Source organism: Dermacentor andersoni, chromosome 5 (genome assembly GCF_023375885.2).
Source record: "Dermacentor andersoni chromosome 5, qqDerAnde1_hic_scaffold, whole genome shotgun sequence".
In the NCBI taxonomy this organism is placed as follows: domain Eukaryota; kingdom Metazoa; phylum Arthropoda; class Arachnida; order Ixodida; family Ixodidae; genus Dermacentor; species Dermacentor andersoni.
In genome coordinates this window covers 171,832,723-171,860,374 of record NC_092818.1, presented here as the reverse complement: position 1 = coordinate 171,860,374, position 27,652 = coordinate 171,832,723, and the positions used below count along the sequence as shown (strand labels likewise).

The 27,652-nt window shown below is 45.5% G+C and overlaps 2 protein-coding genes across 2 annotated transcripts in view; one reads left to right on the top strand and one right to left on the bottom strand.

Annotated features, from left to right (window-relative positions):
* Positions 1–9,980: 9,980 nt before the first annotated feature.
* LOC126532435 (solute carrier family 2, facilitated glucose transporter member 8-like) lies at positions 9,981–12,510 on the bottom strand. Its single transcript, XM_050180128.3, has 3 exons — positions 11,721–12,510; positions 10,701–11,374; positions 9,981–10,548 (listed from the first exon to the last, which is right to left on the bottom strand). The coding sequence occupies exons 1-3, from the start codon at positions 12,508–12,510 to the stop codon at positions 10,018–10,020; spliced, it is 1,995 nt and encodes a 664-aa protein (XP_050036085.3). The 3' UTR covers positions 9,981–10,017.
* A 3,163-nt stretch (positions 12,511–15,673) lies between these two features.
* LOC126531623 (uncharacterized) overlaps positions 15,674–27,652 on the top strand; it is an 88,246-nt gene continuing 76,267 nt past the window's right edge. Inside the window, exon 1 of the mRNA XM_050179233.3 lies at positions 15,674–15,884. Coding sequence (XP_050035190.1) covers positions 15,834–15,884 — 51 coding nt within the window. The 5' untranslated portion in view covers positions 15,674–15,833. The remainder of the gene's footprint in view (positions 15,885–27,652) is intronic.

Here is a 27,652-nt window from a genome sequence, read left to right as displayed (position 1 = left end):
GGAGAGAGGAGCCCTTCAGCAGTGCATGTCCCCTACACGACGCACTTCGATGGCGGCGATATCGTGCGTCGTAAATTGCTTCAATGCTAATCGGACTAACGCCCACAGTAATGCTCAGATGGCTTCTGTCGTAAGTTTTCTTTCCTTGTGATGCACGTATGCTTTCAGTATGACATAGTCAAGCATGCTGTGGAATTTTAACTACGTACATCGACGGACTTTAGCACTCTCAGACTCCCCTTGTCTAAGTAGGCTAGACAGAAATAGTGCAAATGTACAGCTTTATTGAACCCTTTAGTCGCAGTTGTGTGGCCAAAGGCTTACGCTAATCCTTTATTTTTTGTTAGAGGCGGTTCAACATTTTACTTGTTCGAATAGATTTGTTTCTGATAATCTTGGTCCATTATGTTTATTTTCGTTTCCTTTGTGCGCTATCAAGTTGCGGTTACATTGTGGTCAGTGTAACAAGCTTCAAGAATTTGTGTAAAACAGTCTTTTTTTTTTCGTTGTTCAGTAGGACAACATCTAAGCACCTACCTGCCCGACGTGACTGCGGCGTCGCATTTGAGCGTTCAAATTTGAACTCTCCTTACACCATTGTTTAAATTCAGTTTTTGTGTCTATCAATAGTTAGCCCGCAGACGAAAAGGTAGCCGCTGTGTTAATCGCTTCTTGCTTTTCAGGCTCGATGACTCGTTTTGAAGGTCGTGCCTGAGGATTAATTAGCAAGGCCGAAGCTTCTACTAGAAATAATGACCTACTGAGGTCATCCACAACATGCATTACTATCTCATATAGAAATTAAGTCGCGTAGATCACAAAAAAAGAAGAACTTGTCTACCTAATCCACGCTATTCAATGATAACTGCCTTTTAAGTATTATACTAATGTAAAGGCAAAGATCGGTACGCTAGAAAGCCCTGTCGCCATCGCCTGTCTAGAGGCCAATTTGCCCTTCTAGATCTCGGTGCTGCAGCTGCGTTTCTGGCTGCCACTCAACAATCCCCCACTAAGGAACTGACTTTAGTGAGAGGGGGGGGGGGGGGGGGGGGGGCCCTTACTATGTCTATAACGCATTACTGATGGGTAAGAGCAGCCGATGCAGAACCTGTGTAATAATGATTTTTTCCATCTGATTTCATGGCGTCGCATGTGAATACATGAGTAGAGAGTCGGAAACATTCAAAAGACGCTTAAAAGCCCCAATTTCGGCTATGAAAAATAATTAATAAGCCTCCATGGAAACCAAGTCATCAAGCACAGATATCCATTCGGGCAGCTCACTTTGTTGCCGGAACACATCTCCAATATACGTATATCACCCTTCTATAAAGTAGTACCTTGCTGACCTTGGATGTACGTTTGCAAGTCCTACATGCATGCGTGTTTTAACGCGAGGGCGTTAAGGGCCTCGCATCCAATAACATCCGGTGTCGGCGTCTTGCGTCGGACATCGTTGGGCAAAAAATCATACCGAACCACAACCACGCAGGCCCTCCGCCTGGCGCAGAGGTGTTACTGAATTAATTGAATTCATCAAAGTAAGATGCGTCAGAAAATTCCTAAAGTACAACCTAAACACAACCTACAGACATGATAACGATGGACTGTAATTTGAATATACTATAAAACGTAATTCTGCTACGCGGAAACTCAAACATAAACACTTATTCAAGCGCTTCTACCATTCATGTAGAGTGGCGAGCTGAACTCGATTCCTTGAAACAGCCCCATCCAGATGAAGCTCGCCTCCGCGCATCCGCGGCTCACGCAATAGGCTGCGTTTCTACCAGAAAGCTCGCCCGCTAGCGTTAAAAAATTATGGGGTTTTACGTGCCAAAACCACTTTCTGATTATGAGGCACGCCGTAGTAGAGGACTCCGGAAATTTCGGCCACCTGGGGTTCTTTAACGTGCACCTAAATCTAAGTACACGGGTGTTTTCGCATTTCGCCCCCATCGAAATGCGGCCGCCGTGGCCGGGATTAGATCCCGCGACCTCGTGCTCAGCAGCCCAACATCATAGCCACCGAGCAACCACGGCGGGTTGCCCGCTAGCCTTCGTGCATAGCCTTCACCGCCAGCGTTTCCAGGTAAACATTACGCTTACATAAGCTTCAGTTGCCGGGAAGCGTGAGAAGCAGTCAAGGATATCTTAATGCTATCGCATTCGACTATTAAAGGCGAAGCCTAAGCGTTCTCCAAATTTTTCCACACACTATCGACAAAAACAAAGAGGTCTCATGGCGTCGCGAGAACGTGCAAGCACTAACCAACACATCTCATGTCCATGGCCTAGAAATGACCTATAAGTCACGCTGTGCGCAGCATGCACGACAGAAAAACTACTAGTTCTGAACTTTGAAAAGTGGCAACGAGAAGCAACCTATCAAAAGGTGGTACCAGTCCGGTTGAAACTATGTTAAGTCATATATGTGCTTCAAGTGACCAATCATTTGAGCATACCGAGATTTCGAGGAAATAATGGGATCATCGTTTCGGTCCAACATGCATGCCTAACATAAGCCATGTAATATAGTTATGAGAAACATATCAAATAACACGTCTTCTCCATGGGATACAATCAAGTATCGGATGGTATGCAAAGTTTCTCGCGTATAGTACGTTTTTCGCGTAGACATGATCCGAAAATTCGGCAGAGACACTTAAGACTGCTTACGTGTGGGAATGCGAAAGCATTATGGTCGGTTTCGTTAGATATGTTTTTTTTTTTTTTTGTCTTCGCGTTCCTTGTGCGCGCAAGCTCTTGCCTGCGTTTTGGCTGCGCCTCGGCGAGGCCAAATGAAAACGCGCCAAGCGTCTCAACTCGCTCGCTTGCCCGCAAGGAATTAATAACTCGAAGACATACTCAGCGGCATTCAGTTGGACATTAGTGTTTTTTTTTACATTTATTTTATACGGTCATGATGTGGCGGCACCTGCTACCCATTAGCTGCGCTGTTCATGGCGTCGCGGGAAAGCTTCGGGATCGTGATTTTGAGGGCCTGGTTTCGAATCTCGTTATGGAATTTTATTAAAGGCTGCTGTATTATTATTTTGTTCTCCCTTGACACCTTCTGTACGTGTGGTTTTGTCCTATGCTTCACCACCATGCATGACACGGAGGGCTCCTGCCAAGAGGAACCAAGCGACCCATTGCGTAGCCCAGGGTGAAGAGGGTGGGGGACCTTAGGTAGATGTCGCTTTAGCGGTCCCAGACCAATGAATAATGACGCATCGTTACGTTGTCTCGTCATTGTGCGCCCCCAGTGAGAATGCACCCCCCCTCCCCATCTACTGATTGGCAAAACTGTGCGCCCATAACATGCCATGAAACAAAAAGAGGACCGCTTAAATTAGCGGTGAGGGGGCCTATCAACATAGCGTACACACTATTATGAGGGGCGCTCTCACCGTAGTGAGTGCCCAAGAAGATAAACCTCTCTGCTGTATATATATATATATATATATATATATATATATATATATATAATTCTCAGATTCTTACTTTGCATGAATTCACGTTTATACGACCGCAACCCTCTTCCCTTTTTCGTCCAGTTCCCCTTATTCGGTAGACGGATTTATAAAAAGAGGCAAGCGAGAATAAGATACTGGTGTTCACTGTGAGAGAATGCTGCTGTCGGAGTGAATGAGTTAAGCGCCGAAGGAATCTCCCTAATGCGCCCTTTTTTTCCTGTGCGTGCGTGCGTGCGTGTGTGTGTGCGTGTGTGTGTGTGTGCGTGTGTGTGTGTGTGTGTGTGTGTGTGTGTGTGTGCGTGTGTGTGTGTGTGTGTGTGTGTGTGTGTGTGTGTGTGTGTGTGTGTGTGTGTGTGTGTGTGTGTGTGTGTGTGTGTGCGTGTGCGCGTGTGTGCGTGTGTGCGTGCGTGCGTGCGTGCGTGTGCGAGAGAGAGAGAGAAAGAGACTGGTGATGGCAAACAAGATACTCCAAAAGAGATAGCATGAACTAGGGCAAACACAAAGCATAACTTGCTATAGCAGATGAACATTGAAAATATAGGAGGGGTATGATTCATCATGCAGTAACCGTTCCGCGGTGCTCATGCAAAGGCCACAGGAAAATGCGAGAGGCAGATAAAAGAAGCGCAAGACAAAATGTTGATTTCTTGTTCTGCTTGGTTCGCATCCAGTGTTCTGCATACAGCCGGTGATCATGAGGGTGCCCGTGGCGATTTGCTTAGGGCGCCATAAACAATGTGCGAAGCCAAACAGGTCAAACTGCTGGCTAAGGTCACGTCGGGCGCTTGCCCAACTTTCTCAAAATCGGTAAATGATACGCGAGACCGCCCACGGAAAATAAGGCGCATTTGACATAACTTGTAATTTGCTGTCATCGCCACAAGCGGGAGCTTCTCCTCGAATTTAACGGAGCAAGGAGCCAGAAGTAGAGAAAGAAAGCAAGAGGAGGAAAGCTAAGGAGGCCAATCAGACGATTATCCTAACGGGGGTAAGCCTGTGCGGTGACGCCATTTAGTAAGTGCCAGTGCAAGGGCGAATGCGTAGAAGATGATGACAAAATGCGCGTAAATTATGATGAATGAGCGGACATAAAATTCTCCAGCCAAGTTCTCAAGGTAGAGGCCCGGCATTTCGAGGCTGATTACGTAATGTCATGCTTATGCGTGACCCTGATCCATAGGCGGAAAGTTTCCATTTTTCCGAAGGGGGGGGGGGGGGGGGAGGGCTGAGGCCCGACTGGTATTCCGAACCCCATATATATGTATATATATATATATATATATATATATATATATATATATATATATATATATATACATATTGCACTTGAAGAAACTTCGTGTGTCCTCAAAGAATTTTTCACTGAAGTGACGGCCTTGTATGAGAATTTACAAGGCCTCATAGCAGGAGACAGTTCAATTTCACGGCCTCAGTCCTATACTTCGCTACCACTAGTATTGCTTCGCCTTTCCGGCGAAACTGCAGACTCTCTCTGTCTTTATTTTTTTTTCCTCCGAGTCCGAGTACAAGCGCTCCGGCGCATGACTGCTGTTGATTCTGATTTCTAGTGAATCCGGCTTGGCCTCATTTCAGTTACTGAGGGAATTATACAGGGGGCCCCAACTATATATCATGCACCAAGACTTAAAAAAAGAGCAGTTGCGTTACTCGAAGAAAACCTAGTGCGTATTGTTTCCATTAATGTGGAGTGACCGCCAGTAATGATTTCGTTCCTGAAATTTTATTCGACAATTACAAATAATTATCTAATTCGACAAGTACTGTCCTAATCATCAAAGTGTCAATGAGGCATTGCTAGGCTCATCTAGGAACCCCCAAATGACATGTAACTGCTGCATTTTCAGCGACGTACTAACTGCGCGCAATTTTTTCCGACTGGCAAAGAAACCTCACGAAATATGAAAAATATCACGTGACTGCGCTCGCACCTGCATCATGAAGCAGCGCCCTCAAATAAGCTGATTGAAATCAACTGCATTGCCTGTCGCAAACTCGAATAGACAGCGCATCACCTTGATAATGGTACGGAAGGAGCACCAACAGCATGTTTCGTGGCTTTGCAGCTATTCCTTCCTCTTTACGTCACAATTATTATCCGTCTCTCAAAGCCCACTGATCACATTGATAATAAAATCCCCTTTATAACGGGGCCGAAGCGCCGCTCTGACCACGCACGAAACGCGAAAAACAATGTAATAGGCATAGCATGTTTCAAAATCCCGGCTTTGCTCTCACCGCATTGACAGAGTGGGCGCGCGGCTATATTTCGCGCCAGAAACTTGCTTCGGACTAAAACCAAATTAAAGTGACGGTTTTACTTTTCATAACACTGTATACGTGCTGCAAAAACAGGTTCATGGCATAAAATAAACGCGAAATAAATAGACCGGAAAGCGGCCCACGTGTTGAGAAAAGCAAACCCGATGCGTTCAAGAAAGTAAATAACCACTTCTAAATGAGCCGAATGCTAATCCTGCACAACAAACAAAAAACAAAAATACATCAGATTTCAGTATGCTCTCATTATTTACGAATTCGTAAGCTCCATTGGACACCACCTGCTGCCTAGAGGATGTGTTCGAACAGGTCTCCTTCTGCAGCTACGCAGTACTGAGTCCACTTTATCACATCTGCAGTGGCTTTCTTGATGACTGACCCTCGAATTCTACGGCATAAATCCGTTATCCTTGTCTTGAGTTAATCTGACGTCCGTCTCGATCATGTAAGCATGATCTTTCACATAACCCCAAAGAAAAATCGAGTGGAGATAGGTCAGGTGACGTGGCCGGCCAATTTACAGGCCCGTGCCTTCCAATCTATTGCGTATGAAAAGTCGCATCCAGCCGGTTTCGTGCTCGGCTGCTGCTGTGTGCTGTTGCGCCATCTTGCTGATACCACAGTAGTGGAAGACGTAACAGCGGGACTTCGCTGAGAAACTCATCCACCACTCCTTCAAGGATTTCGTCCACGTAACGCTGTCCCCTCAGTGTGTGATCCAAAAATATGGGACTTAAATTATGAGGTTTTACGTGTCAAAACCACTTTCTAATCATGAGGCACACCGTAGTGGAGGACTCCGAAAATTCTGACCACCTCGGGTTCTTTAACGTGTACCTAAATCTAAGTACATGGTGCGAAGATGGGACTGATTATAGCACCAGCGTAAATTCTGCACCCCACAATGAATGACCGCTGGTACTGGTGCCGATTGCACTTTACTCAGTGTGCATTGTAGTCACTCCAATAGCGTGCATTATGCAAATTTACCTGTGCGTTTCTGTGAAAATTGGCTTCAGCTGTGCACATGATGTTGCTCAAGAAGTCCGGTGACTCATCGGCTTTTGTGAGGACCCCATTCGACAAATATAGACGATTCTATAGTCCCTATCTTCCAAGCATTGATGCTGGATAAGGTGTTACGAGTGAAAGGCCGTCGTTTAGAATCTTCCATACTGATGACTCGGAAATTAGTACCTGGGCAGTCACGTCCTGCACGGTAGCATGAGGGTTTCTGGCCATAAATGCTAGAACAATTGTGCGTAGGTTAGGACTCAAAGATGGAGTCCTCCGCCGCTGTTTTTTGAAGCTGCCTGTTTGTCTCAGGTTTTCATCATTTCTGTTGATACTCGACATGTTTTGTCTACCGCCACACTTCCATGACTGATGCACATTCGCGACCTTCCTCTTGTTGTCATTTGCAACTGAGAAGGCAAAGATCGTGCTCATTAGAGAAAGGCATGGCAACTGGCACGAAACAAAACGCACCTTTAAACGTTTGCACTGACGTTGTCAAGTCGCTTTTGTGGTAATACGTATTGTGGCAAAAAAACAAGAACTATCCGTGCACTTTATCTGCGCTAAGACAACAGCTGTCACAGCTTGTTTCGAACTAACACCAAACGCGACGTGTTACTTCGGCAGAGGCGCGGCATATAAGGCCCTAGCTCGATCACGATGTTTTACAGCGAAGCTGTACATGGCTAGCCGATTTGTCCGTCCGTCCGTCGGTCGCCTGCACGCCGAATACTCCTCCGGTGCAACCTCATGCGAATGCATGAAAAAAAAGCGAAAGAGAGGCGCGCGATTGGCTGCGCCAGTAGTGACGTCGTTGCTCTCTGTCGCAGCCGAGCGGGTGCGCAGCAGTTTCTCTGCGGCTCCTAAATGGATAACCGACGCTTCATACGTACTCCTCAGGAGCAGGCAGCTTTCAATCAGCAACGCTGCGAGCAGAACCGGCAACAAACTCGTCTACGCCATCCCGATGCTGCAGCCCGGGCACAAGAGCAGGCTCGTGCAGCCGAGCGCAAGCAGCAACTGCGTACCGAGGATCCGGCAGTCTACCAAGCCGTTGTTTAAGGAACAATCTTGATTAACCCAGTGATAAACACCGGGGTCGCACGTTTCAGCTTCGCTGGTTAACCATCTGTACGGAGTACTCGGGCGGTGATTTTATTTATTTCCTTCATTTCGTTCTGGCTAACCCAGAAGAAGCCTGTTCGAGGGTGCTGCTTTATGATGCGGGTGGCAGCGCAGTCACGTGGTATTCGCCATTTTCGGCAGGGTTTATTCATCAGTTAGAAAAAATTTGTACGCAATTAGTATGTCGCTGAACATACCACATTTAGATGTCCCTTGGCTGTGCTTACAAATGCCTCATTGACACTTTGATAATTACTATAATACGTATCGAGTTAGATAATTAATTGCATTTACATAATTAAACCTCAGTAACAAAAAATTAAAGGCAGCTACTCCACTTTACCGGAAGCAATATGCACTAGGTTTTCTTCGAGTAACGCATTGTTTTTTTTTTTAATCTTGCTGCATGAACATTATGACACCTTGTATACATTTATGACCTCTGCATGCAAGTGACGATGTTTCCATCCCTAATAAATGTTATACATACTAGAAGTGTTTTCTTAATGACTCGTTAGCTTTGCTTACTGTAAAGAGAATTGATACTGAGACACATCATTCACGTGCATTTCCCACGCCGTTGATGAAAGACTCTGCCTAGGGGGGTCACTAAAGTCTACAGGTATTCCCTGAGGGTCAAATTAGCGCGCAATGCTTTTTGAAACAATGTGAAAATACAGCAACATATTTATTTTATAGGCATTAGCTATGCATACCTTTAGAATTGTTAATTGGCTACCTCCTTCTCTTTAAAAAATGTAATAAACTTTATCCTTTGTATCTATTTAAATATATTGTATATGTGCATGGTGTCTACAGTGGAAATTTAAAACAATTTTGAAGTGTGAAAATAAGGATAAGGCAGCCGCCACTGGCATTTCTAATGCGCTTGTTCTCCTATTGTCAGGATTTGCAGAAATAAAGAAAAGTATGAATTAAAATCCGTGCACGTCCGCGCCAACAATTTCACAAGTTTTAAGTGAAAAGGTCAAGGCAAGTCAAAAGAAATCTAAAATGATGTGGGTGACAAAACTCTGGCAATGACACGTTAGGGGGTGGGGGGGGGGGGAACCGGGGGGTGGGCTTCGGCATCGCCGGGGGGGGGGGGGGGGCGCTTATGCTACCCCCCGGGAAAAACTCCGGAGGGTGCTCATGCCCCGGAGCGCCCCCCCCCCCCCCCCCTTCCCCTGTAGTCGGCACCTATGCCCTGAACAAAGGATACATCCGAGCTTTTCGCTCACATACGGCTATTTGGCGCATCGAAAACATTTTGTTAGAAGCGTTGCCGGTGGCAAGAATTCCTGTATGTTAAATTGACGCAGCTACTGACTGAGCCACATGGCCTTAGCCACGGGTTCCTTAGTCCCTCATTGCTATGAGTGACACACTTTAGTGCGACAGTTGCGAGGGGTCTATCGAATAACTTCGCTGCATATGTTTCCGCTATGACGACCAGCGCCTTCAATTCCGCACCACTGCTATCACCTGGATTCTCGGCGATTCAGTCATTCTCGGTGACAAAAGTACTTGGACCGTGACCACGCACCTCAAAAAAGTATAAAACCGCAAGTATAAAAACCGATACATGGATTACTGCAGTTCTTGAACTCGGAAGACCTGTGCGTGACAGTATAGTTTAGGTTTGCACCTCCAAACGAGGCGCAACCCAAAGGGTTTTCTCTTTCTTTTCATATCTTAAAACTCTTCCGTGTGCGTAGGACAGCAAACAAGACGTGCGTTCGGTTCTTTTCACTTTTCCTTCCCTTTTCTCTCCAAGCCATAAGGTTGCTAGACCACGTTATTCTTACCAGTGCATACGCAAGTATATTTTCCTAAACTATTAACACTATCTGATGTTCTATAAATTGAAATAAGAATTGCCGAAAGAGGCAATGCCTACTTAGTGCAAAAAGCTCGTACTTAAACAGCCGCATCTATTTTCTTTGTCATCGCTGCTTCGTTTATATATCACCGTACGTAAAATAAAAATATATACATAACGGAATTTAACAAATCACCTCACACTCTCGCAAGACGACGGTCAGGTGGGAGGAATTTACATCACAATTCCAAACGTACTAGAGCGATATTAATGCAATCATTTCGCATTAGAAGCGTCACTCTTCACTATCGAATCAAGAGGTGAAGACATGGTGCGTCCGAAAAGGCGCTCAATTTGTTCCAGGTCCTTTCCTTTTGTCTCAGGAACAAAAAATAAAACAAGGACAAAGCTGACAGCGAGAGAGGCGCTGAACATCCAGTAGGTCGCCGCAGTGCCCAAGATTGAACGGATGCTGTTGTAGCTTATAGTGAGGACGAAACTTTCGGCGAACAAAATGGCGGTGCAGGCCCCCGTCGCGAATCCCTTGGCCTTCAGCGGGATCATCTCGCCCAGCAGTACCCAAGGCAAAGGGCCCAGGCCAACGGAGTAGCCGACGAAGAAGGTGCAGAGGCTGGTCAAAGGCAACCAGCCGAAGGCCTCCACGAACTTGTCGCCCATGGTCGTTTTGATGTGGAAGGACAGGCCAAGCACTGCGAGGCTTACCGAAGACACTGCTGATGAGAACAGGAGCAGCACTTTCCGGCCAAGGCGATCGGCAAGCACTGTCGCCACGGCCACCATGACCACCTGAGCATTACATATACAGCGCTTAAAGTAACGCTGCTATAAAAACAAGTATTTCATGAGGAACAGCGTGAAAAACATATCTTCGCAGTGTACGCTACAACACCTTTAGGACAGCTAGAATGCCGTGCCTTCTACCTGAATCACTTCCTTACTTGGATAGCCGCCACAGCAATCGCTGCATTTTCCGCTGACACGGACGTGCCGGCCTCCTCGAAGATGTCCTGGGCGAACGTGATGATCACGCCTATGGCCGACAGTTGTTGCATACTCATGGCCAGCAGGACGCACAAGATGGACCGATAGACATGCGGTGAGGTCAGGTCTTGTATCGTGAAACTCGTCACGGCGTCCCCACCACGTCGCGCGACGGCCTGCTCCATGGCGGCCAGCTCGGCTGCGGCGAAAGGACCCACATAGAAACGCAGGGCCGCTGCTGCACGATCTCTCCAACCGTTCTTGAGCAGCCAGCGGGGTGACTCGTGGCACCAGAGGAGCGAGACGCTCATGGTGGCCGCCGGCAGCATGCAGCAGACGGCAAGCATCCAGAAGCTAAAAAACTTGCCCAGCACGAATACGAGCAGTGTGCCGGAGCAGAGTACCAGGTTGGCGCCCGTGTTGAGCAAGCCGCGCAGCTCGGCGGGCGAGATCTCCGATATGAAGACGGTGATGGCGAGCGCCACCATGCCGGTGCCGACGCCCGTGAGCAGGCGGCCGACGAACAGCGCCGCTTTGGGAGTGGCCACCGCCAGGCAGGCCCAACCACCCATGTACCAGATGGACGAGGCGATCAGGGTGCCGCGCCGTCCGATCTTGCTCAGCTGGCGTCCTGGCGTGTGCCCGGAAGGCAGAAAAGTGTGAAGCGCACTGACAGCCACATTCTCAACTTTCTTTACATAACCACTCAAACTGAATTGAATTGAGTAACTGTAGACTTTGGGACAAAGCAACAAAAGCAGTGTACATAGCATTCAGTACATAATTGCAGTACTGAAGGCGCTGTCTCAGCTTGTGCCCTAATAATAAAAGCAGTTCCATATACAAATTGCCTAGCACGCACGGCGCGTTTTTGTATAGATGTGTCGCCCCACGACGCGCAAGAACTTTCAACCGTGCATGCTCCAAACGAACTAAAACTAGAAATTATATGTGCTTGTCGCGCTTCAGTCGCTCACCCCCGCTTAAACCACCGATGACCGCACCAAGAGTAACAAGGGAGCCGAACCAGCCGCTGTCACTGTCGCTGAACTCCATTGCCTTCCGTATTCCCGGAAGCGCTGGCGACGAGTAAGCAATGGCCAGGCCGAACGACAGTGCCGCCAAGTAGGTTACCGCCACGCTCAAGTACAGCCGCCTGCGGGCTTCCGTCGCTGTACCCACATTGTCCGGCGCAACGATAACAGCGGTTTCACCGCCGGACAGTGTTGCGGTGCTCGGAGTTGCTGCCAAGTGCACATCCGCGACGACAGGAACTGTGGCCCATGTGGTCGCCCTGTTCGCGTCAGGAGCTTCCCATGTGGGCTTTTTCGCCTGTTCAACGGCAAAGCTTTGGCCCATTGCGTCCGAGCTGAAATACACGCCCACGGCCTCCGGCGTAGCAACTGAGCTTTCAGCAGCGGTCACGTGCGCAGGCATCGACATGACGGTGTCTGTAGCGGAGGCGCCTGCATGCAGATCACAAGCCATCGCAAAAGTTTCCTGCGCTGCTTTCGCACGACTGCAGGTAAACTCGCCCGTCGGAGAATCCCGCATAGTGGCAGAGATAACGGACCGACAGTGCGTTACACCAGCCTTCTCTGGGTCACCGCTCTTGAGTGAGTTCATTTCAGTGGGGCCAGTTGGCGCAGCAGGAGCCGCTCTAGTCTCGCTAAGTGGTTCGGCGGCCTGGGCGGAGGGTGCGATCGTTGATGCGGCGCCCGCTTCCATCAGCGGCGCTTTCGCAGCTGCGGCACCCAGTGCAGCCATGGTAGAAACTGCGAAATGCGTTACATAAATGAATTGCACTTTATTGCAGACAGAATGCTGAAAACTAACAAGAGATCTGTACGTAAACAAGGAATAATATTCCTTTTTTTTTCCAAAGCGTGACATGAAGAATTTACAGGTAAGACTTTGATTAACTCTGACGACACCAAAGAAAGTAATGACACTAATCTGGGTGCGATAGTTAATATTGCTGGAAATGAAATGAGCGCAGTAAGACATCTGTAGCGATATCTATACTATATATAGTTATTTAGCAAGCACATGAAGTTTGATTTGATGCTCCGATAAACCACGTGAAAGTCAGTGCCAGTCCTGTGCATATTCGTGTCACTTCTGAGCACCCTTTTAAGGGCCCTGTGCGTTTTTCCTTGGAGAGGCTATTGGGAAACTCGATTATTATTCTCCCTTGCGACTATCTACTACAGCGTGTAAACTTTAGCAGAAGGGAAAGGACGAACAGCACGCACAAAATTTGACAGCACTGTGCGTAAGACACTGCTGCTACACTAAACAGTGTCTATAAACACGAGGAACCACAAAGCTTCTAGGATCTATATAACATCTGAGGGCTACAAAAATTGCACATAAACACTTTGACGGTCCCCACTCCTTGAAACGCAGTTGCCTTTAACGCGAGTCTGAAAGTTCGTTTAAATGAAATATTTTGCATGCTAGAAGTTCGAAGAACACCAACATTCCTCTCAGGCGGTTACCATTGCACGTTACAATGGCGCGCCTTAGCGAGGCGTTAAGCACTTCCTTTTAAGATACTATTTTCAGCATCCGAGATAGTGGTAGATTGAAAAGGTTGCGCAGAATAATGACAACGCTAACAAGATGCCGAAATGTTTACCTTCAACAAGACTTGCAAGCGACAAGTTCGAGCAATCTCTGCGCACACAGGATTTTTGGTTGCGCAGCTTAAGTCTAACGTTCAAGTCTCCAGCAATCTTACCTTGTGGACTGGCTTTCCGCTGATCTTCAGGAACATGGCATAGGCTTGTGGCGACAGCGCCATGGTCTCCTCTGCGTTGTCCCTCCTTTACAAAAGCGTGGCTGCTCGCTGACGACATGCTAATACCCGTATCGAAGTTGCGACGGCGAGTCCTTGAAGAACTCGGTGTGACTGGTCAACGCAGAATGCTCGATAGTCACAGTTGAGACGCTAGGAAACCCCGGCAGAAGCGGTCTGTAAAGGCCGTTTGGTCAAATGAGCCGATCGAATTTCTCAGCGTCGCAACACGCGCGCACGGGGCGGCCAACCGCGTGGCTTGAGTTCTTCTTCTTCACTTCTTTTTGTGTGCAGCGCACCTACTAAATAGCCCCGATCACCGTCACGGCGTTCTCCAGTATCGGATTTTACTATGATAATTGCGGTGCATTAGAAAAAAGAAAGTCGCAGTTTCGCGCAAAACGCCAAGAATTGATTGGGATTGAAAATTATTGTACAGCTACATGCAGTAAGGTTAGTAGTTTTATCAGCTGTAAAACTGTTGTAAATATTCGCTAACTAACTAAATTACCAAGTACGGTGTCACGCGCGCACAGGAGAGCATGAACACGTCTCACTCGATGACCGTGGACACTCGCTGCCTGTACAGCCGAGGAGGTTGCAGTAGCGCTCGCTTGTGCGGGTACAAAAGCGGGAGTAATATTATGCGATAACAAATTAGCTATCCGAAATTTTAACAAAGGGAGAATCTCAGAAGAAGCCCTCCACATTCTACTCAAAAACCCTCCCAGGAGGGACATAACTTTTATTTGGGTACCGGCCCATGAAGAAGTCCCAGGCAATGAAGCCGCTCACGAACTCGCTCGAGCACTCTACCACCGGGCAACTCTAGAGCAGCCAGTTCCAGGGATAAAAGATAGCATGATCACGTACAGGGAAACTGTCGATCATTACAAAGCCGAAAGAAGAATCTTTCCGCCTCCTCATCGGTCTCTCTCTCTGGAGGACGCTCGCATTTGGCGACGCCTCCAGGGAAACAATTATACATCACCACATTGGATCTACTTAACACAGACGAGGGACTATAACGACGCCCTCTGTAAAATTTGTAAGCAAAAAGGTACGCTAGACCATATAATATGGGAGTGTGCTGGCTCCCCAGGGGCCAAGGAAAACATTGACAGTAGAGAAGCCTGGGAGGCCTTGCTCCAGAGCGAGGCTGAAGACGACCCGCGTCGAGCAGTCCGCCTGCCCATTGAGGCCGTGAAGACTCACCGTTCTCAACGCGCGGGAACTGCTTCGTCCTCCCCCTCTACCTATGTGCAGATGAAGAGGTGGGCACCCCAGCTCGGCGGAATAATAAAGTTTTCAATCAATCAATCAATCAATCAATCAATCAATCAATCGCTGTCAGAACACTGGTGAGATGAAGAGCAGCAGCAACAGCAGCGAGCGAATTCCCATTCGTGCAGACTCGCGCGCCAAGATTTCAGCGATCATAACAGTGCTTTTACGTTTGTCCAAAAGCAACTTCCTTGATTTTAATGATAATTCTAACTAATTGTGTTCTTTTTCTTCTGAGGGATCCGGGGGGTGGGGGGAGAAGAGGCGACATATATAGGAATTACGCTAGCTTAATAGCCGCGTCTACGATGACTACATTCTTTTCTGATGAATATATCTAATCAGCCTCACCGCCTCTAAAAAAGCATCTTTCTCGAGCACCAGTCACATTATCCAGGCACTATACTAACATTCTCAGTCCCTTGGATTGAGGACATTTAGCCAGCAAAGGCAACATTGCTGTATTTGAATCAAATGCGATTCATTACAAAATCTCGTAAAATAACCACTCCGCGCCAGCGATATCAGATCGTGGAAACCCTGGAGCCGAGTTTGGGCTAAACAGTGACTAAATGGATATCGTGACTTCATTCTACAGTAACCCGAAGCTAATCATTAAGCCTATATACGGCGACGCTGCCTCTTATCTAGAGCATTTAGTTTGTTCTTGAAGGCACTCAATCTCATTATCGGACACACCCACCAATCGGGCGTTATCTGGTGTGGCCTCGATAGTCAGCTGACTGGACCATTGTTCATCCGTCAGGCGTTCTGATATCGAGAGCAAGCAGCCGATAGCGAGCGCAGTTTGAACCTGGCGTAAATTCTCGCGCCCCACTACGCAGTCACGCGGAGCAAATAGTTAAAGACATCCTCATCTCCTCTATACGATTGCTTTTCAAGGAAGTGTTCCTCCTGCTTGGTGCGAGCTCGTTCGCAGTGAAGGCTGAAATTTTGTGGTGCCGTGTCCGGTGGGTACTCTGTGCTTTAGAAAGCTTCCGAGACGATGTTGTACGAAAGTACGAGCCTTCCGAGCCGCGACGGACTAGGAGAGTCGGTGAGTGCATGACATCGACATTGCAAGAGAGCATCTTGCCATCTTAACTCGATGTGTGCGGCATTAGGAACACGTTCTTCGTTTGCTTATTTTGATTTAATTGCTGTCATACATTTATGATGGTGGCAGAAAATTATATATAGCTCGACAGGACCTACGACAACCACAATAATCACGGCAACAAGTTACCGCGCTTTCGTGCCGGAGCTTTCAATTATGCTCTTGTGATTCGGGTGTGCTTGAAATCCTTCCCAGTCTGCGAGCTCTCCTGGGGATAGCTTTGCAATTCGACGCCACAGGGGGAAAGCTGCGCTTAACGATATATTTTTAACCTTGATTTTTCACATTTTCCACAGTTTGTTGCTTAAAAATTCGACGCCCATAATATACGTGCAATGACTTGGAATCTGGTCGATTTCGCACAATCATGCTTATAAAAAATGAAAGTATCTGTAGCGCACAAAGTGGAATTCAGTGAACAAAAACATTCGAATTTCTTGCACGCTACTGATTACAACATTCGCATTGCAGGAGCTTTTTTTTATTTATTTTTTTATCGCAAGCCATCAACATCGAAACAATGCCGTAGCAATGCCCCTGTTGGCGTAGCTATAAGATATATATTTTCCGTATCTCTACGCTAACATTATGAAAGAATGTGGTGGACACTAAACACGCGTACAATCACCGAACTACACTAGCGACATCAGCAAACGTTTTATTCACCCTATCGTGACGCTGCTGAGACGTTCATAGAGATATCGTTACGAACTCGCCGTGGTGGTTTAGCGGGCTTTGGTGTTGCGTGGCTAAGCACGAGGTCGCGGAATGAAATCCGTGCTGCGGTGGCCGCATTTCGATGGGGGCGAATAGAATAACGCCCGTGTACCGTTACTTGTGTGAACGTTAAGGATCCCCAAGTTGTCAAAATTATTCCGGAGACCATCCCTATATACGGCGTGCCTTATGATCACGTCGTTGTTTTGGCAAGTGAAAGCCCAGAATTTAATTAATTAGTATCGTTACAGCATGTCTATTTTTGGACTTTTGTCCTTCCATATGAACAGACATTTCATGTTGTCACAGACAGCAGCTCTTTTGACGGTGCCATGTGGGTCCGTGTGGGCGCCACGCACCTGGTTCCTTCCGAATGACTGAAAAGTGGGCAGCTTGCGGATTCATAGATATATGCCTGCTGGGCTGCGCGGCGCAAGACGATGAAAAAGACAGCGTGTTTCTACTTCATTTTTATAGTCTGTCTGCTTTTTTAATGCTAATAAAACGATAATTATATCGAAGTTTTACGCGCCAAACAACCTATTTGATTACGGAGCACTCTGCAGTAGGGCGGCTCCTGATTAATTTTGATCAACTGCGGTTATTTCCGTGCACCGAATGCGTGGTCACCGGGGCGTGTTAGCATTCCGCTCCCATTAGAATCCGGTCACCTGTGCTTCGATGCGTCTATGAATAGGCGTCTTTCAGCCTATCTCCATAAAACTAAAAGTGCCAACGACAGTCAGATTTCGAACATAGCCGGGCCCATCGATGTATTTATGGAAAGATTGCGTACGCGCGCCCGCATCGATGTCGAAACTGCCAAGTCAAACTATATTCTAAGCACACTTTATTTAAGATGCATTCTACATGACCACAAACATATATTCCTCTTATCAGAACTTCATCTTAAGAGGAAGCTTTAGTTCGGGGATTAGCAGAAATGCTTTTGTTAAACAACCTCTGAACCGCTTTGAAACAAATTTGTTCGGTTTAGGAGAGAAAGTTAAATTATAGCGACTCTACGAAAAAAAGAACATATTTCATTTTCGTATTTCATTTCACGAATTTTACACATTCATAACTCAGCACCATAACAGATATCACAATTCCGTAAGGTGTATCTGTTAGAGGATCTCAAGAGGACAAACTTGATATATGAATTTACAGCTTGCATGAAGTTATCATTTTTATGAGGGTATCGCAGAAATCATATTCAGAAATTAGCTGCGTACTTTAGAGCGGTGTATATCAAGTGCAGTTTACAGAAGTTATAGTTTTTACAATGTCGTTTTTATATTGCTCACTTACAAAGATGTACACTTGATGCTTGCGGTGTCTTCTTTTCTGTTATTTTTTAAATTCTTTCGCAATACATTTACGACCTAAATAGACAATACGCTTCCTATAGTTACTAGATTTTATCTCTTTACTTTAAATGCAACACACCTTATCAAATTTGGTGCAATTATTGCCGCTGAAAATGATTTCTCAGTTCTTAGATAATTAGGTGCTTTAGAGCTAAAGTTTCCTCCTAACAAAAGTTACTTGCAGAAATGAAATGAAAAATTCCAAGTGGGCTCAAATATTCGTTGCCCAATGACATCTAGTGAAACAGTTTTAAGTCATACCATAATTTTTGTCTGAATCCGCTGAGAAACCTGGTCTTTTACCTCATTTCTACTAAACGCTTAGAAGAGCTCAAAAACTCTTCAGCGATAATAATTGACGCTTCCTTAGTGTGTTCGTCCCTCCACAAATATAAAGGCACCTCGTTTTCGCTTTCTTATTCTTGGTGCTGTCGCTCTTTTCGTTATTCGAAAGTGTATAGTCGCCGCCCTTGGATGCTTTGTGTGTTATGTTTCTTCAAGTAGCTGCACTGCCCAAGTGGTACCACCCTCGAACGCCACCGAGCAGAGTCCGTGATTTACGAGTGTAGCGCGGCGACGAAACTGTGCTATCATGGCAGCGCTGTCGCTGCAGGCGCATGCGCGCGTGTACTCACCCAGCACCGTATACGCAAACGCTCGTAGATTGTTGATGGTCGCTGCGGAAGTTTGGCCTAATCGAACGGCACCAGCGTAGCAATTCATGCATAGCAAGTTTCGTATTATTGGGGTAGCAGGAAAACCTAACAAACGTTTTTGTATTGTTCATTATATTCAGTAATTCTGCTTGACCAAGCTTCATCTGGTGGTAGCTTACTGTAGTGGTACTACTCACGAATAAACGAAGCCGTATGCATATACTTAGCCTGCTGCTGTATATTTCGTGCCAACAAAAACAAATCGCCACACCTATTCCTAAAACAAGATTTAAATTTTCGTCTTTATTCAGGGATATTGATTTTTGAAGTTTCGTATAGGTTTCGTGCGTGTGTGTGTGTATGTGTATGTGTGTGTGTGTGTGTGTGTGCGTGTGCGCGTGTGCGTGCACGTGCGTGCATGTGTGTGTGTGCCTGTGTGTGTGTGTGCGTGCGTGCGCAAATACAAATGATCTCATTGATCATTTGTATTTCTCTTCTTGGTGAACTAAGGCATGAAGTTCGGACTCAGGTATACTCATATGGTCAATTTCAGTGTTCGCCAAGAACAATACACTACAATTTGATTGGTATAAGATTGATATGATCAGCCTAAAAGCCAGTGCTTTCTGTTCTTTCTTTTCCTTTCGTTCCAGTATGTGCATTTTATATAACGCTATTTTTGCTGATTTTCCGTGAGAAAATAATTGTATCTTTACACAGGCTAACACCAGCAGTTTCATTTAGCGCAATTGCCACATGAAAATGCGTTCTGTGGTTTCGCCCATATCTAGCACCAGCGGTACCATTTATTTCTACTTTATTATTTCTACTATACACTTTGTGCACCTTGTTACAGTCGGGCAACTTGATGGCCAAATCCATATTTGTTGCTGAACCAGAAGTACAGAATGACGAGAAGGAGCTATATGGGACTTATCCCGGGGACGGCGTGAATTAAACTGCACATTACAGGTTATGGCAGTTCTCGCTATAAAATCACGATGGAAACCCCAGCATTGTGAGCCGACGTACCACCGTAACCGATGCCATAGTTTACAGATGTCTTTTCTACCGTGTGTCCCAGGTAACGTTAGCCAACCTGTTTAACTAGAAAAATAAAATATATAAACATACTGGTGCAAGATACAATCATACAACCTACGATGTTCGGCCGTCAGAGGTATGACGACCAAACACTGTATAGGTCTTAAGATCATACCTTGCGCCGCGTTAGCTGAGTTACAGCTTAGTAACTCAGCTTAGTAACAGCTTAGCTAAGGTTAGCTGAGACGCCCCATATACTAACGAGTTCCTCGATGCTGGCGTCTCAACATCAATAGGCGGTAATCATTTACACGCCGGGCCCATGCCGCCATCTGCCGCCTAAGCGACGAACGTGGTGAAGTCCAATATTGCGCCCAGAGAGGGCAGCGGCACGCAGGAACCGCAACAAAGGTCAAGCGGGAAGTCGGCGAAGCTGAGATAATCTCATGGGTGGCGACAATGGAAAAGAAACCTGCCATGAGTAACTACTTAAAATGAAAAAACGAGATCGAGAAAAGAAACAATTTATGATAACTCAAAGGGAAGCTCATTACTTTTCGAAGCGAGATCAGGGTGTCTTAGAAAACGCAATTATAGAGCGAGATATAAGAAGGAAGAAGCATGTGCTTGCTGCGGTAAAGCTAGGAAAACGATGGAGCATGTTTATTAGAATGTGAAGATATCTGCCAATCAGTCAATTTCGGCATATCTGGCCTCCTTGAAGCCCTTGGGTTCAGCAAGAGCAGGGGGAAAGTAAACATGTCCGCAGCAGAGATTAGTAAGCGGCGATTGGACGACTGGTGGAAGAAAAGTGGGGAAACGACAAACAATGGAGGCATGCAAAAACAAAGTTAACAATAAGGATTCAGAAAGTTTGGTTATGGGAATACATCGCGGGACTTTTTTCTTTCTTTAACATAGGTAGGACATTAGGTAACATAATAACAAGAGCTTGGTGGCGGAACCCATCACTCCGTTCCAAAGGGGACGCTCCCATCATCCATCCATCCATCCATCCATCCATCCATCCAATAGGGAGTCGTCACACACACGCTCAGAGCATAAGCGCGTATATAAAGGCTCCTTAGAAGACGACAAAACGCACGTTGTCTACACCGGCGCAAGCTCGCAAGCAACACACCTCGTGCGCGCGCGTGTGTGTGTGCGTGTGCGTGTGCGTGTGCGTGTGCGCGCGTGCGCGTGTGCGCGCGTGCGCGCGTGTGTGTGTGTGTGTGTGTGTGTGTGTAGCGCGCGCGCGCGCGAGCGCGCTATATGGAGGTCGAATAAATGTGGTGAATTCTGATTGTTCATCTGCTGTTTTCACTGCGCAGTTTTCACGCTGTTTCACGGAATCGATAGCCTGAAAAAATGCTTAAGTCTTTGGAAGCTTGCAAATTTAACGTAATATTACTGCCAAGAGCGTCAGCTCCGTGCTAAATTTTGGCCTATATCATATGCGCTCAGGGGGCTCTTCAAATGAATAAAATATTCGTTGTTAATAGCTACACTACCTGCAGTCGCACTTCCACCCTCCTTCGGTTGTTTTGTTTCTTATATTTCTCTTTTTTTTTTCCTGCTCGAATCTGACTTCAACAATGCATAAGCCTTATTTGAGTTCTTGTTACGGTCATTCTAGGACATCAAGATAGACGCAGGGTCTAATGAGCGCTGACAGACCTCGTCGCCGTGTGTGTGTTCATTCTATTTATCCGTTCTTTCTTATTTACGTTTTACAGGGCAGAGGCTATTGGCGAAAAAAAAATGGGGTGGGCAAGCTCTTCCGTAAATGAAGTAGAACGCTACACTAATTTGCTCAAGATGAAAAAATCTAATTTGCTCAAGATTAAAAATGAAATTTGCTCAAAAAAACGTAGGCAAATGAAGAACAAGATTGCAGACAACCCAAGTGGCCTATTCGATCGTTAATTTTTTTTCTTATTATCATGAACATACCAACTAGACTTCGACCGATGTCTTCTTTGGTAAACTGTATGCCATTTCCCAAATTCTTCCAAGGGGAAACGCAACTGTTTGAAGTTCAAGCAGGTTTTCGTCTTCACGTTACTCAAAGGTTCATTGAAAACAAGATCGGTTGAGAGAGCACATGTGCATCAAAGAACGAGTTAATATGAGTTTATGTAGTGGAATAATAAAACATATGGCCCTCATACAGGCTGATCTTATTTAATTGGAAAGCATTTTAGCCCATACAGACAGGAACAGGAGGAAGACATCGACACCGCGATGCGCTTCCTCCTGTCCCTGTCTGCCTCCGCTAAAATGTTTCCCAAGTACATTTCCCAACACGCAGCTGTACTTCAACACATTAATACTTCGGCAAATAGGTGAATACATGAGAAAGTTTGGCAAAAGGTCAGTACATCAGCAATCCTCAGTTATCGTGTGACGTTATCCTGTTATTCACCACCGGATATGGCTTAAAGCACATTTTTGAGGATCTGAACCCACCAATCAGGCATAAAGATAATTAAATTAAACTAATAAGCAATGGCCTGTCGATGGAATAGTACCGATAGGCATATGTTAAATTTAAATGGAAATCAACACTATATTTTACTTTTCAGGAAACAAACCTAGGCATCAACAAAAACAACTATACAGGCTAAATAAATTACAACTTGAGTGAATGAATGTTTAAGCTGACCACGTTCCCGAGTCACAGCAGCTGCCGTGGTGGTTTAGTGGCTTTGGTGTGGCGCTGCTAAGCACGAGGTCGCGGACGAAATGCAAAAACGCCGTTGGAGGCACGTTAAATAAACCCAGTTCGTCGAAATTATTCCAGAGTCCCACACTACGGCGCGCGTCATAATCAAATCGTGCTTTTGACAAGTAAAACCCCAGAATTCAATTTGTTCCCCGAGTCACAAAAAAAATATATTTTGCCTCAGTAGATGCCCTATGTTGAAGGCCCCCAAAATGCCATGATCACCACTGCATCACTGGCATAATAAACGGATGTATGTCGTTCTCAAAAGGCTTCCAACGAAGCCCTTTCGCTTAACTATAGCTAGCTGATCAGGAACTGAACAGTTCCTGAGGCTTTTTGAGCAGCAAGCAATGAATAGGTTTGCACGTTTACTACAAAAAAAAGGGGAGGGGGGGATTCGTGTTGACCTTTTCTAATGGGTGCGGCGGTATAGCGTAGAGGTAGAGCCTCCGCCTCGCGTGCCAGAGGACCGTGGTTCGAATCCCGGTGCTGCGAAATTTTTCATCGGATTAAAAAGAAAATCCGCGTGTTGTAAAATTGCATAAACAGGACTGGAGTGCGGCCTGATCCCGGTGACCAGAACCGGTAACGCGCTCCCTCACCAGAGCAGGATTGGCCTCCCTGGTGCAATACTTGGCCAGAACCTCCTATATGAATACAATGGGAAAACATAACCGAAATTCAACTCCGCAACTAACAGTCCATCCACGTTAAAGGCCACCTTTATATCATCTTTTATTCCTTTTACCCTTTTTCCCAGCACAGGGTAGTCAGCCGGCACTTACACTGGCTAACCTCCTTGGCTTTCCTTCCACTTTCCTCACTCTCTGATCAAACATAGCTAGATTTCGAGCCGCAGTTTCTGGCATGCTGCTTAAGATCTTGCCTCGGAATGCCCCATGCACCAATTAGCGCACAGAGGAAGCGCACTCGGAGTCACCTCTAGGGCAAACGTATTGACGCGTCCTCATTTAACGCAAATGTTCCAGCGCACAAAGCGTTTTAACGCGTACAGGAGCCTTGGTTAAGAGGTGAGGTGAAAAAGTTAGGTTATCACACCACGGTCGCAAAGTTCTTCTTGTTTGAGCTTATCGCATCGGCCCGAGATAAGAGTGCACTGATGTAAGTGGGAACGCACGGAAACTGTTATGGAAGCCTTCCACAAGGAAGACTTCCAGGACGATTAGAATAGCAAAGGTCGAATGTCCCTGAGGTGCTCTAGTCCGCAAGTTACCGTCCATTTTTATCGCTGCGTTTGTATACAATGTTTAAAGAAAAAAGAAAGAAAGAATATGCCCGCAATATCTCGTAACCTATACTTATCCTTCTCGAGTACAGTTCTAAAAGCCTACTTGATAGTGATAGACGAATATCTTCATGTCAGCCTTTTGTCTTTGCATTTCTGGTTAAGGTATTCAATCGCGTTGCCCAACACACATAGTTAAGTCGCGGTCACGGAGTCGCGAGCTTGTACATGAGAAAGTAACTGTCGTGAGTATGATCCCGCTTTCTGTTGCCTAATTGACCTGTTCAAGGCATCCGGTGCGTAGAATGAGGCGCTCGGCTTTTGCAGCAAACGGATAGCAGTTGGGCTGCGCGCAAACGTGCGTATAATGAAATTTGAGCGAGTGACTGCAGGATCCAGATGCCGCGTGTAGCTCACTGAAGTTAAAACTTTGTGAATCAGACAATCAAAGCCAGAGAAAGTGTAAGGGGAGTTAATTCCTATGTTTCATTGAAATGTAGGAATACTAGAGTAGAACTAAATGGCAGTGGATGAAAATGTAACATGCTGCCGGTGGGAGTCGAACACGTATCTGCCGCGTTAGACCTGCGGTGCTTTACCAACTAGGTTACCACGGCCGTGATCCGCTAGTTCGATCATTTTCTTGTGTATTTCCGTATGCGTAAAAGAGCCGTGAGAGAATTTGTGAGTACCCCTCATGGTGCTTTGTTGTCTCTTTCCTCGTATGACTGGGAGTAACACAAAATCGAGTCACTCGGAATCCCTTATTTTCGTCAACCAGTGAGTCAATTTTTCGAGAACGCTGCTTTATGATGTGCATGGGAGCGCAGTCATGTGGTATTTTTCATATTTCGCGGGGTTGATTTATCAGTCAGAAAAATTAGTACGCAATGAGCAAGTCATTAAAAATACCGCAATTAGATGTCCCTCGGCTGCGCCTACAAATGCTACATTAACGTTTTGATAATTAGGATACTACTTCTCGAGTTAGATAATTAATTACAATTACCTAATAAAATCTCAGTAATGAAAAATATACTACCCGCTACTACACTTTACCGGAAACAATATGCACTAGGTTTTGTTATAGAGTAACGCAGTTGCTCCTTTTTTAATTCAGGGTGCATGATAGTTAATCGGGACATCCTGTATATATTTATGGCATCGGCGTGCAAGTGACGATGTTTCCATCCCTAATAAACCTTGTAAATTGTTAGAAGAGTTTTTCGTTCATAAGTCGTTAGCATTGCTTACTGAAAAGAGAAGCAATACAGAGACACATATCATTCACGTGCATTTCACACGCCGTTGATAAAAGACTATGCCGAAGGGGTCACGGAAGTCTGCAGGGTTTTCTTTTTTTTCGGGGTCGAAAAAGCGCAGAAAGAAATTTAAAACGAGGTGAACATACAGCAACATATTCATTCTCTAGGCATAGGCTATTCATACCTTTAGAAATGAGTTTTAATTGACTACCCACTTTTCTTTCAAAAATTTAATAATCTTTGTCCTGTGTGTACTTTAAATATATTAAGTATGTGCATGGTACTTACAGCAGAAATTTAAAACAATGTTTCATTGAGAAAATACAGATGAGACAGCCGCCGCTAGTGCTTCTATTGCGCTTGTCCTCCTATTGTTAGTATTTGTAGAAATAAAGCGAAAATATGAATTAAAATCCGTGCACGTCCGCGCCAACAATAATGTAGTAATCTATTAGCCACAATAAAATTTTAAGTGAGGAGGTCGAAGCAAATCAAAAGAAACCTCAAGTGATGTGGATGACAAAATTCGAGTCATGACTTTTTAGGTGCGTGGGTGGGGGGGGGGGGGGGGGGGGGGGTTGGCTCCGGAGCCCCCGTCATAGTCGGCGCCTATGACCTCTGCTTTCGTCAATGCCTCGTTTCTTTTTATGTGCAACGGTTTTTGCAAGGTAATAAATGCCCTAAGCAAGGATATAATTCCCAAATACCCTAACCTGTGATATAACTTTCGTTGGTCAATTTTCCAGCGCATCTTTACAAAGGCTGTTTGTACTGTTAATAGGCACTTAAAAAAGAAATAAACTGACTTTAATTGAATTGAAGTGAAAAAAGCTGGTGTTGTATGGGAGATCACAGATAAGTGTTCACAGGAGAGATGAATTATGCTCAACATTATAGACGTATTTAATGTTTTCGCTTACGCAATACCTGTAATCGACGCAATGTGTCGTCACCTTATGCAGCACCTATAGCTGCAAAATAAAATAGTAGATTGAGGTATGTACGCTTCTATATATGCGCATTTTGAGCTACTAGCGAGTCGTAAGGAACTTATAGACAATATTATTATTATTCGTTCATCCTTTGTAGCGCCTAATGTTTCCACTGTGTTGTGTGATGAGGCTATACTATTGTATTTATACTATTGTAAGTGTATAATATCGCCGCATTGTAAGCAAAGAGTAATCAGTCTTGGCGTTTTTAATTCCCCTGACATCAATTAGAACACTCTCATATACCTTCATTGCATTCATTGGAGAGTTTCCAAGTGATTCCTGTTTTTATAGACGTTCTGGCCTATAGGTCCCTTCTATAGCACAACTTGATCGCCAATTGCTCAGTATCGTATATTAGACCTCTTCGAGTCAAATGCGCAAGCTGTTGATTTCTCTTGTGCGTCCAAACAAGTTTCATGCGTCACAATGAATTACTTCCTCCGTGTTGGTCCTGAGACAGAGCTCCTGCAGCATAATCAATGCCTCACTTTGTAATCAAGCGTGTTCTCTAATTAGTCTATACGATTATTTTTCCACAATAAACAGGGCCGACAAAGCCGGTGTGCATGAACACGCAAAGCTGTTCAGGGATCTTATTTGGTCGGTATGCGCAGATACGTATATCGCCCAGCGCAGGCCTGAGCACTAAACATGTCTATTGGTTCTCATCTCTATTTGTAAGGCATAAATATCGTGTGCTCCAAAAATCTACAAGTGCCGTGCCTAATCAATGGAGCGAACCTACCCACTTTTTTCCGGTCCCCAACGCCTGGTTAAGCGGGATCATAAAATAATTTATTCTATTCTTTCAGAAGAGCGCCTCTGACTGTCCGATGGACGTTTTAATGCTTATTCGGAAGCGCTCCACGGCCACAGTGATGATTTCCAGTCGCTCACAAGAATCAGAAGAACAAGTATTCCGTTTTCCTAATCTGTGCATTCTGTTCCGCTGTGTAAGCCCTTAGAGATCAACGATCTTGGTGTACTCTTTGATACAGCCTTACACTTGCCGGCTCGCGCTAAACGTGTTACAATGTAGATTTAGTGCACGCTAAGTTTTGCTTGCATACTATCAGAAAAGTAGAAGAGAGTAGAAGATAATATAAAATACTATAGAATAGAATGGAAGAGACACAGCGCTTGTGTTTGTACTTCTCTCCGCTAACCTCATACCCGCACTTTGTTGCATTGGGCTGCATCCGCACCATAAAAAAAATGAATTTTTCTAACTTTCTTTCAAGTTAACGTACACAATCTGCATTCCTAAAGTTGAATATACCTCGGTGGTTTCCGATGGCAACTCTAAATGCAAAAGTGATATCCCAGAACGGGTGCGGAAAACGTTTCATAGCATATGCCATCATCGATTTACTAACGCCATAATTGATTCCAATTCTGCTACAGTTACTGTGTCGACATTATATCGACACCTCGTCGGTGACGTAATTGCGTTGATCTTCTGTTTCTATTCAAATGCCTTCGTGGTGTCGTCACCTGCCCCGAACTGCTATGTTTTATCGGAGTTAAAATCTCGCGTAAGCTCACCAGGGTGCATTGATTATTTCACGTTCCTGCCTGCCATAGCCAACTTTCCACTGTGTATAGAATACAAAGTGCGTGTAGCGCTTACTCTACCCATATGGATATTTTTAATAAGTCGATGTCATAGTTTTGTTTCGAACTTCTC

Excerpts from the sequence above, each read along its gene's own strand:
- LOC126532435 (XM_050180128.3), bottom strand. The coding sequence starts at position 12,510 with ATGGCTGCACTGGGTGCCGCAGCTGCGAAAGCGCCGCTGATGGAAGCG. Across the intron at positions 11,375-11,720 it reads CATCGGTGGTTTAAGCGGGG|GACGCCAGCTGAGCAAGATC; the intron begins GTGAGCGACTGA and ends GGCACACGCCAG. Across the intron at positions 10,549-10,700 it reads TTGCTGTGGCGGCTATCCAA|GTGGTCATGGTGGCCGTGGC; the intron begins GTAAGGAAGTGA and ends TGTAATGCTCAG.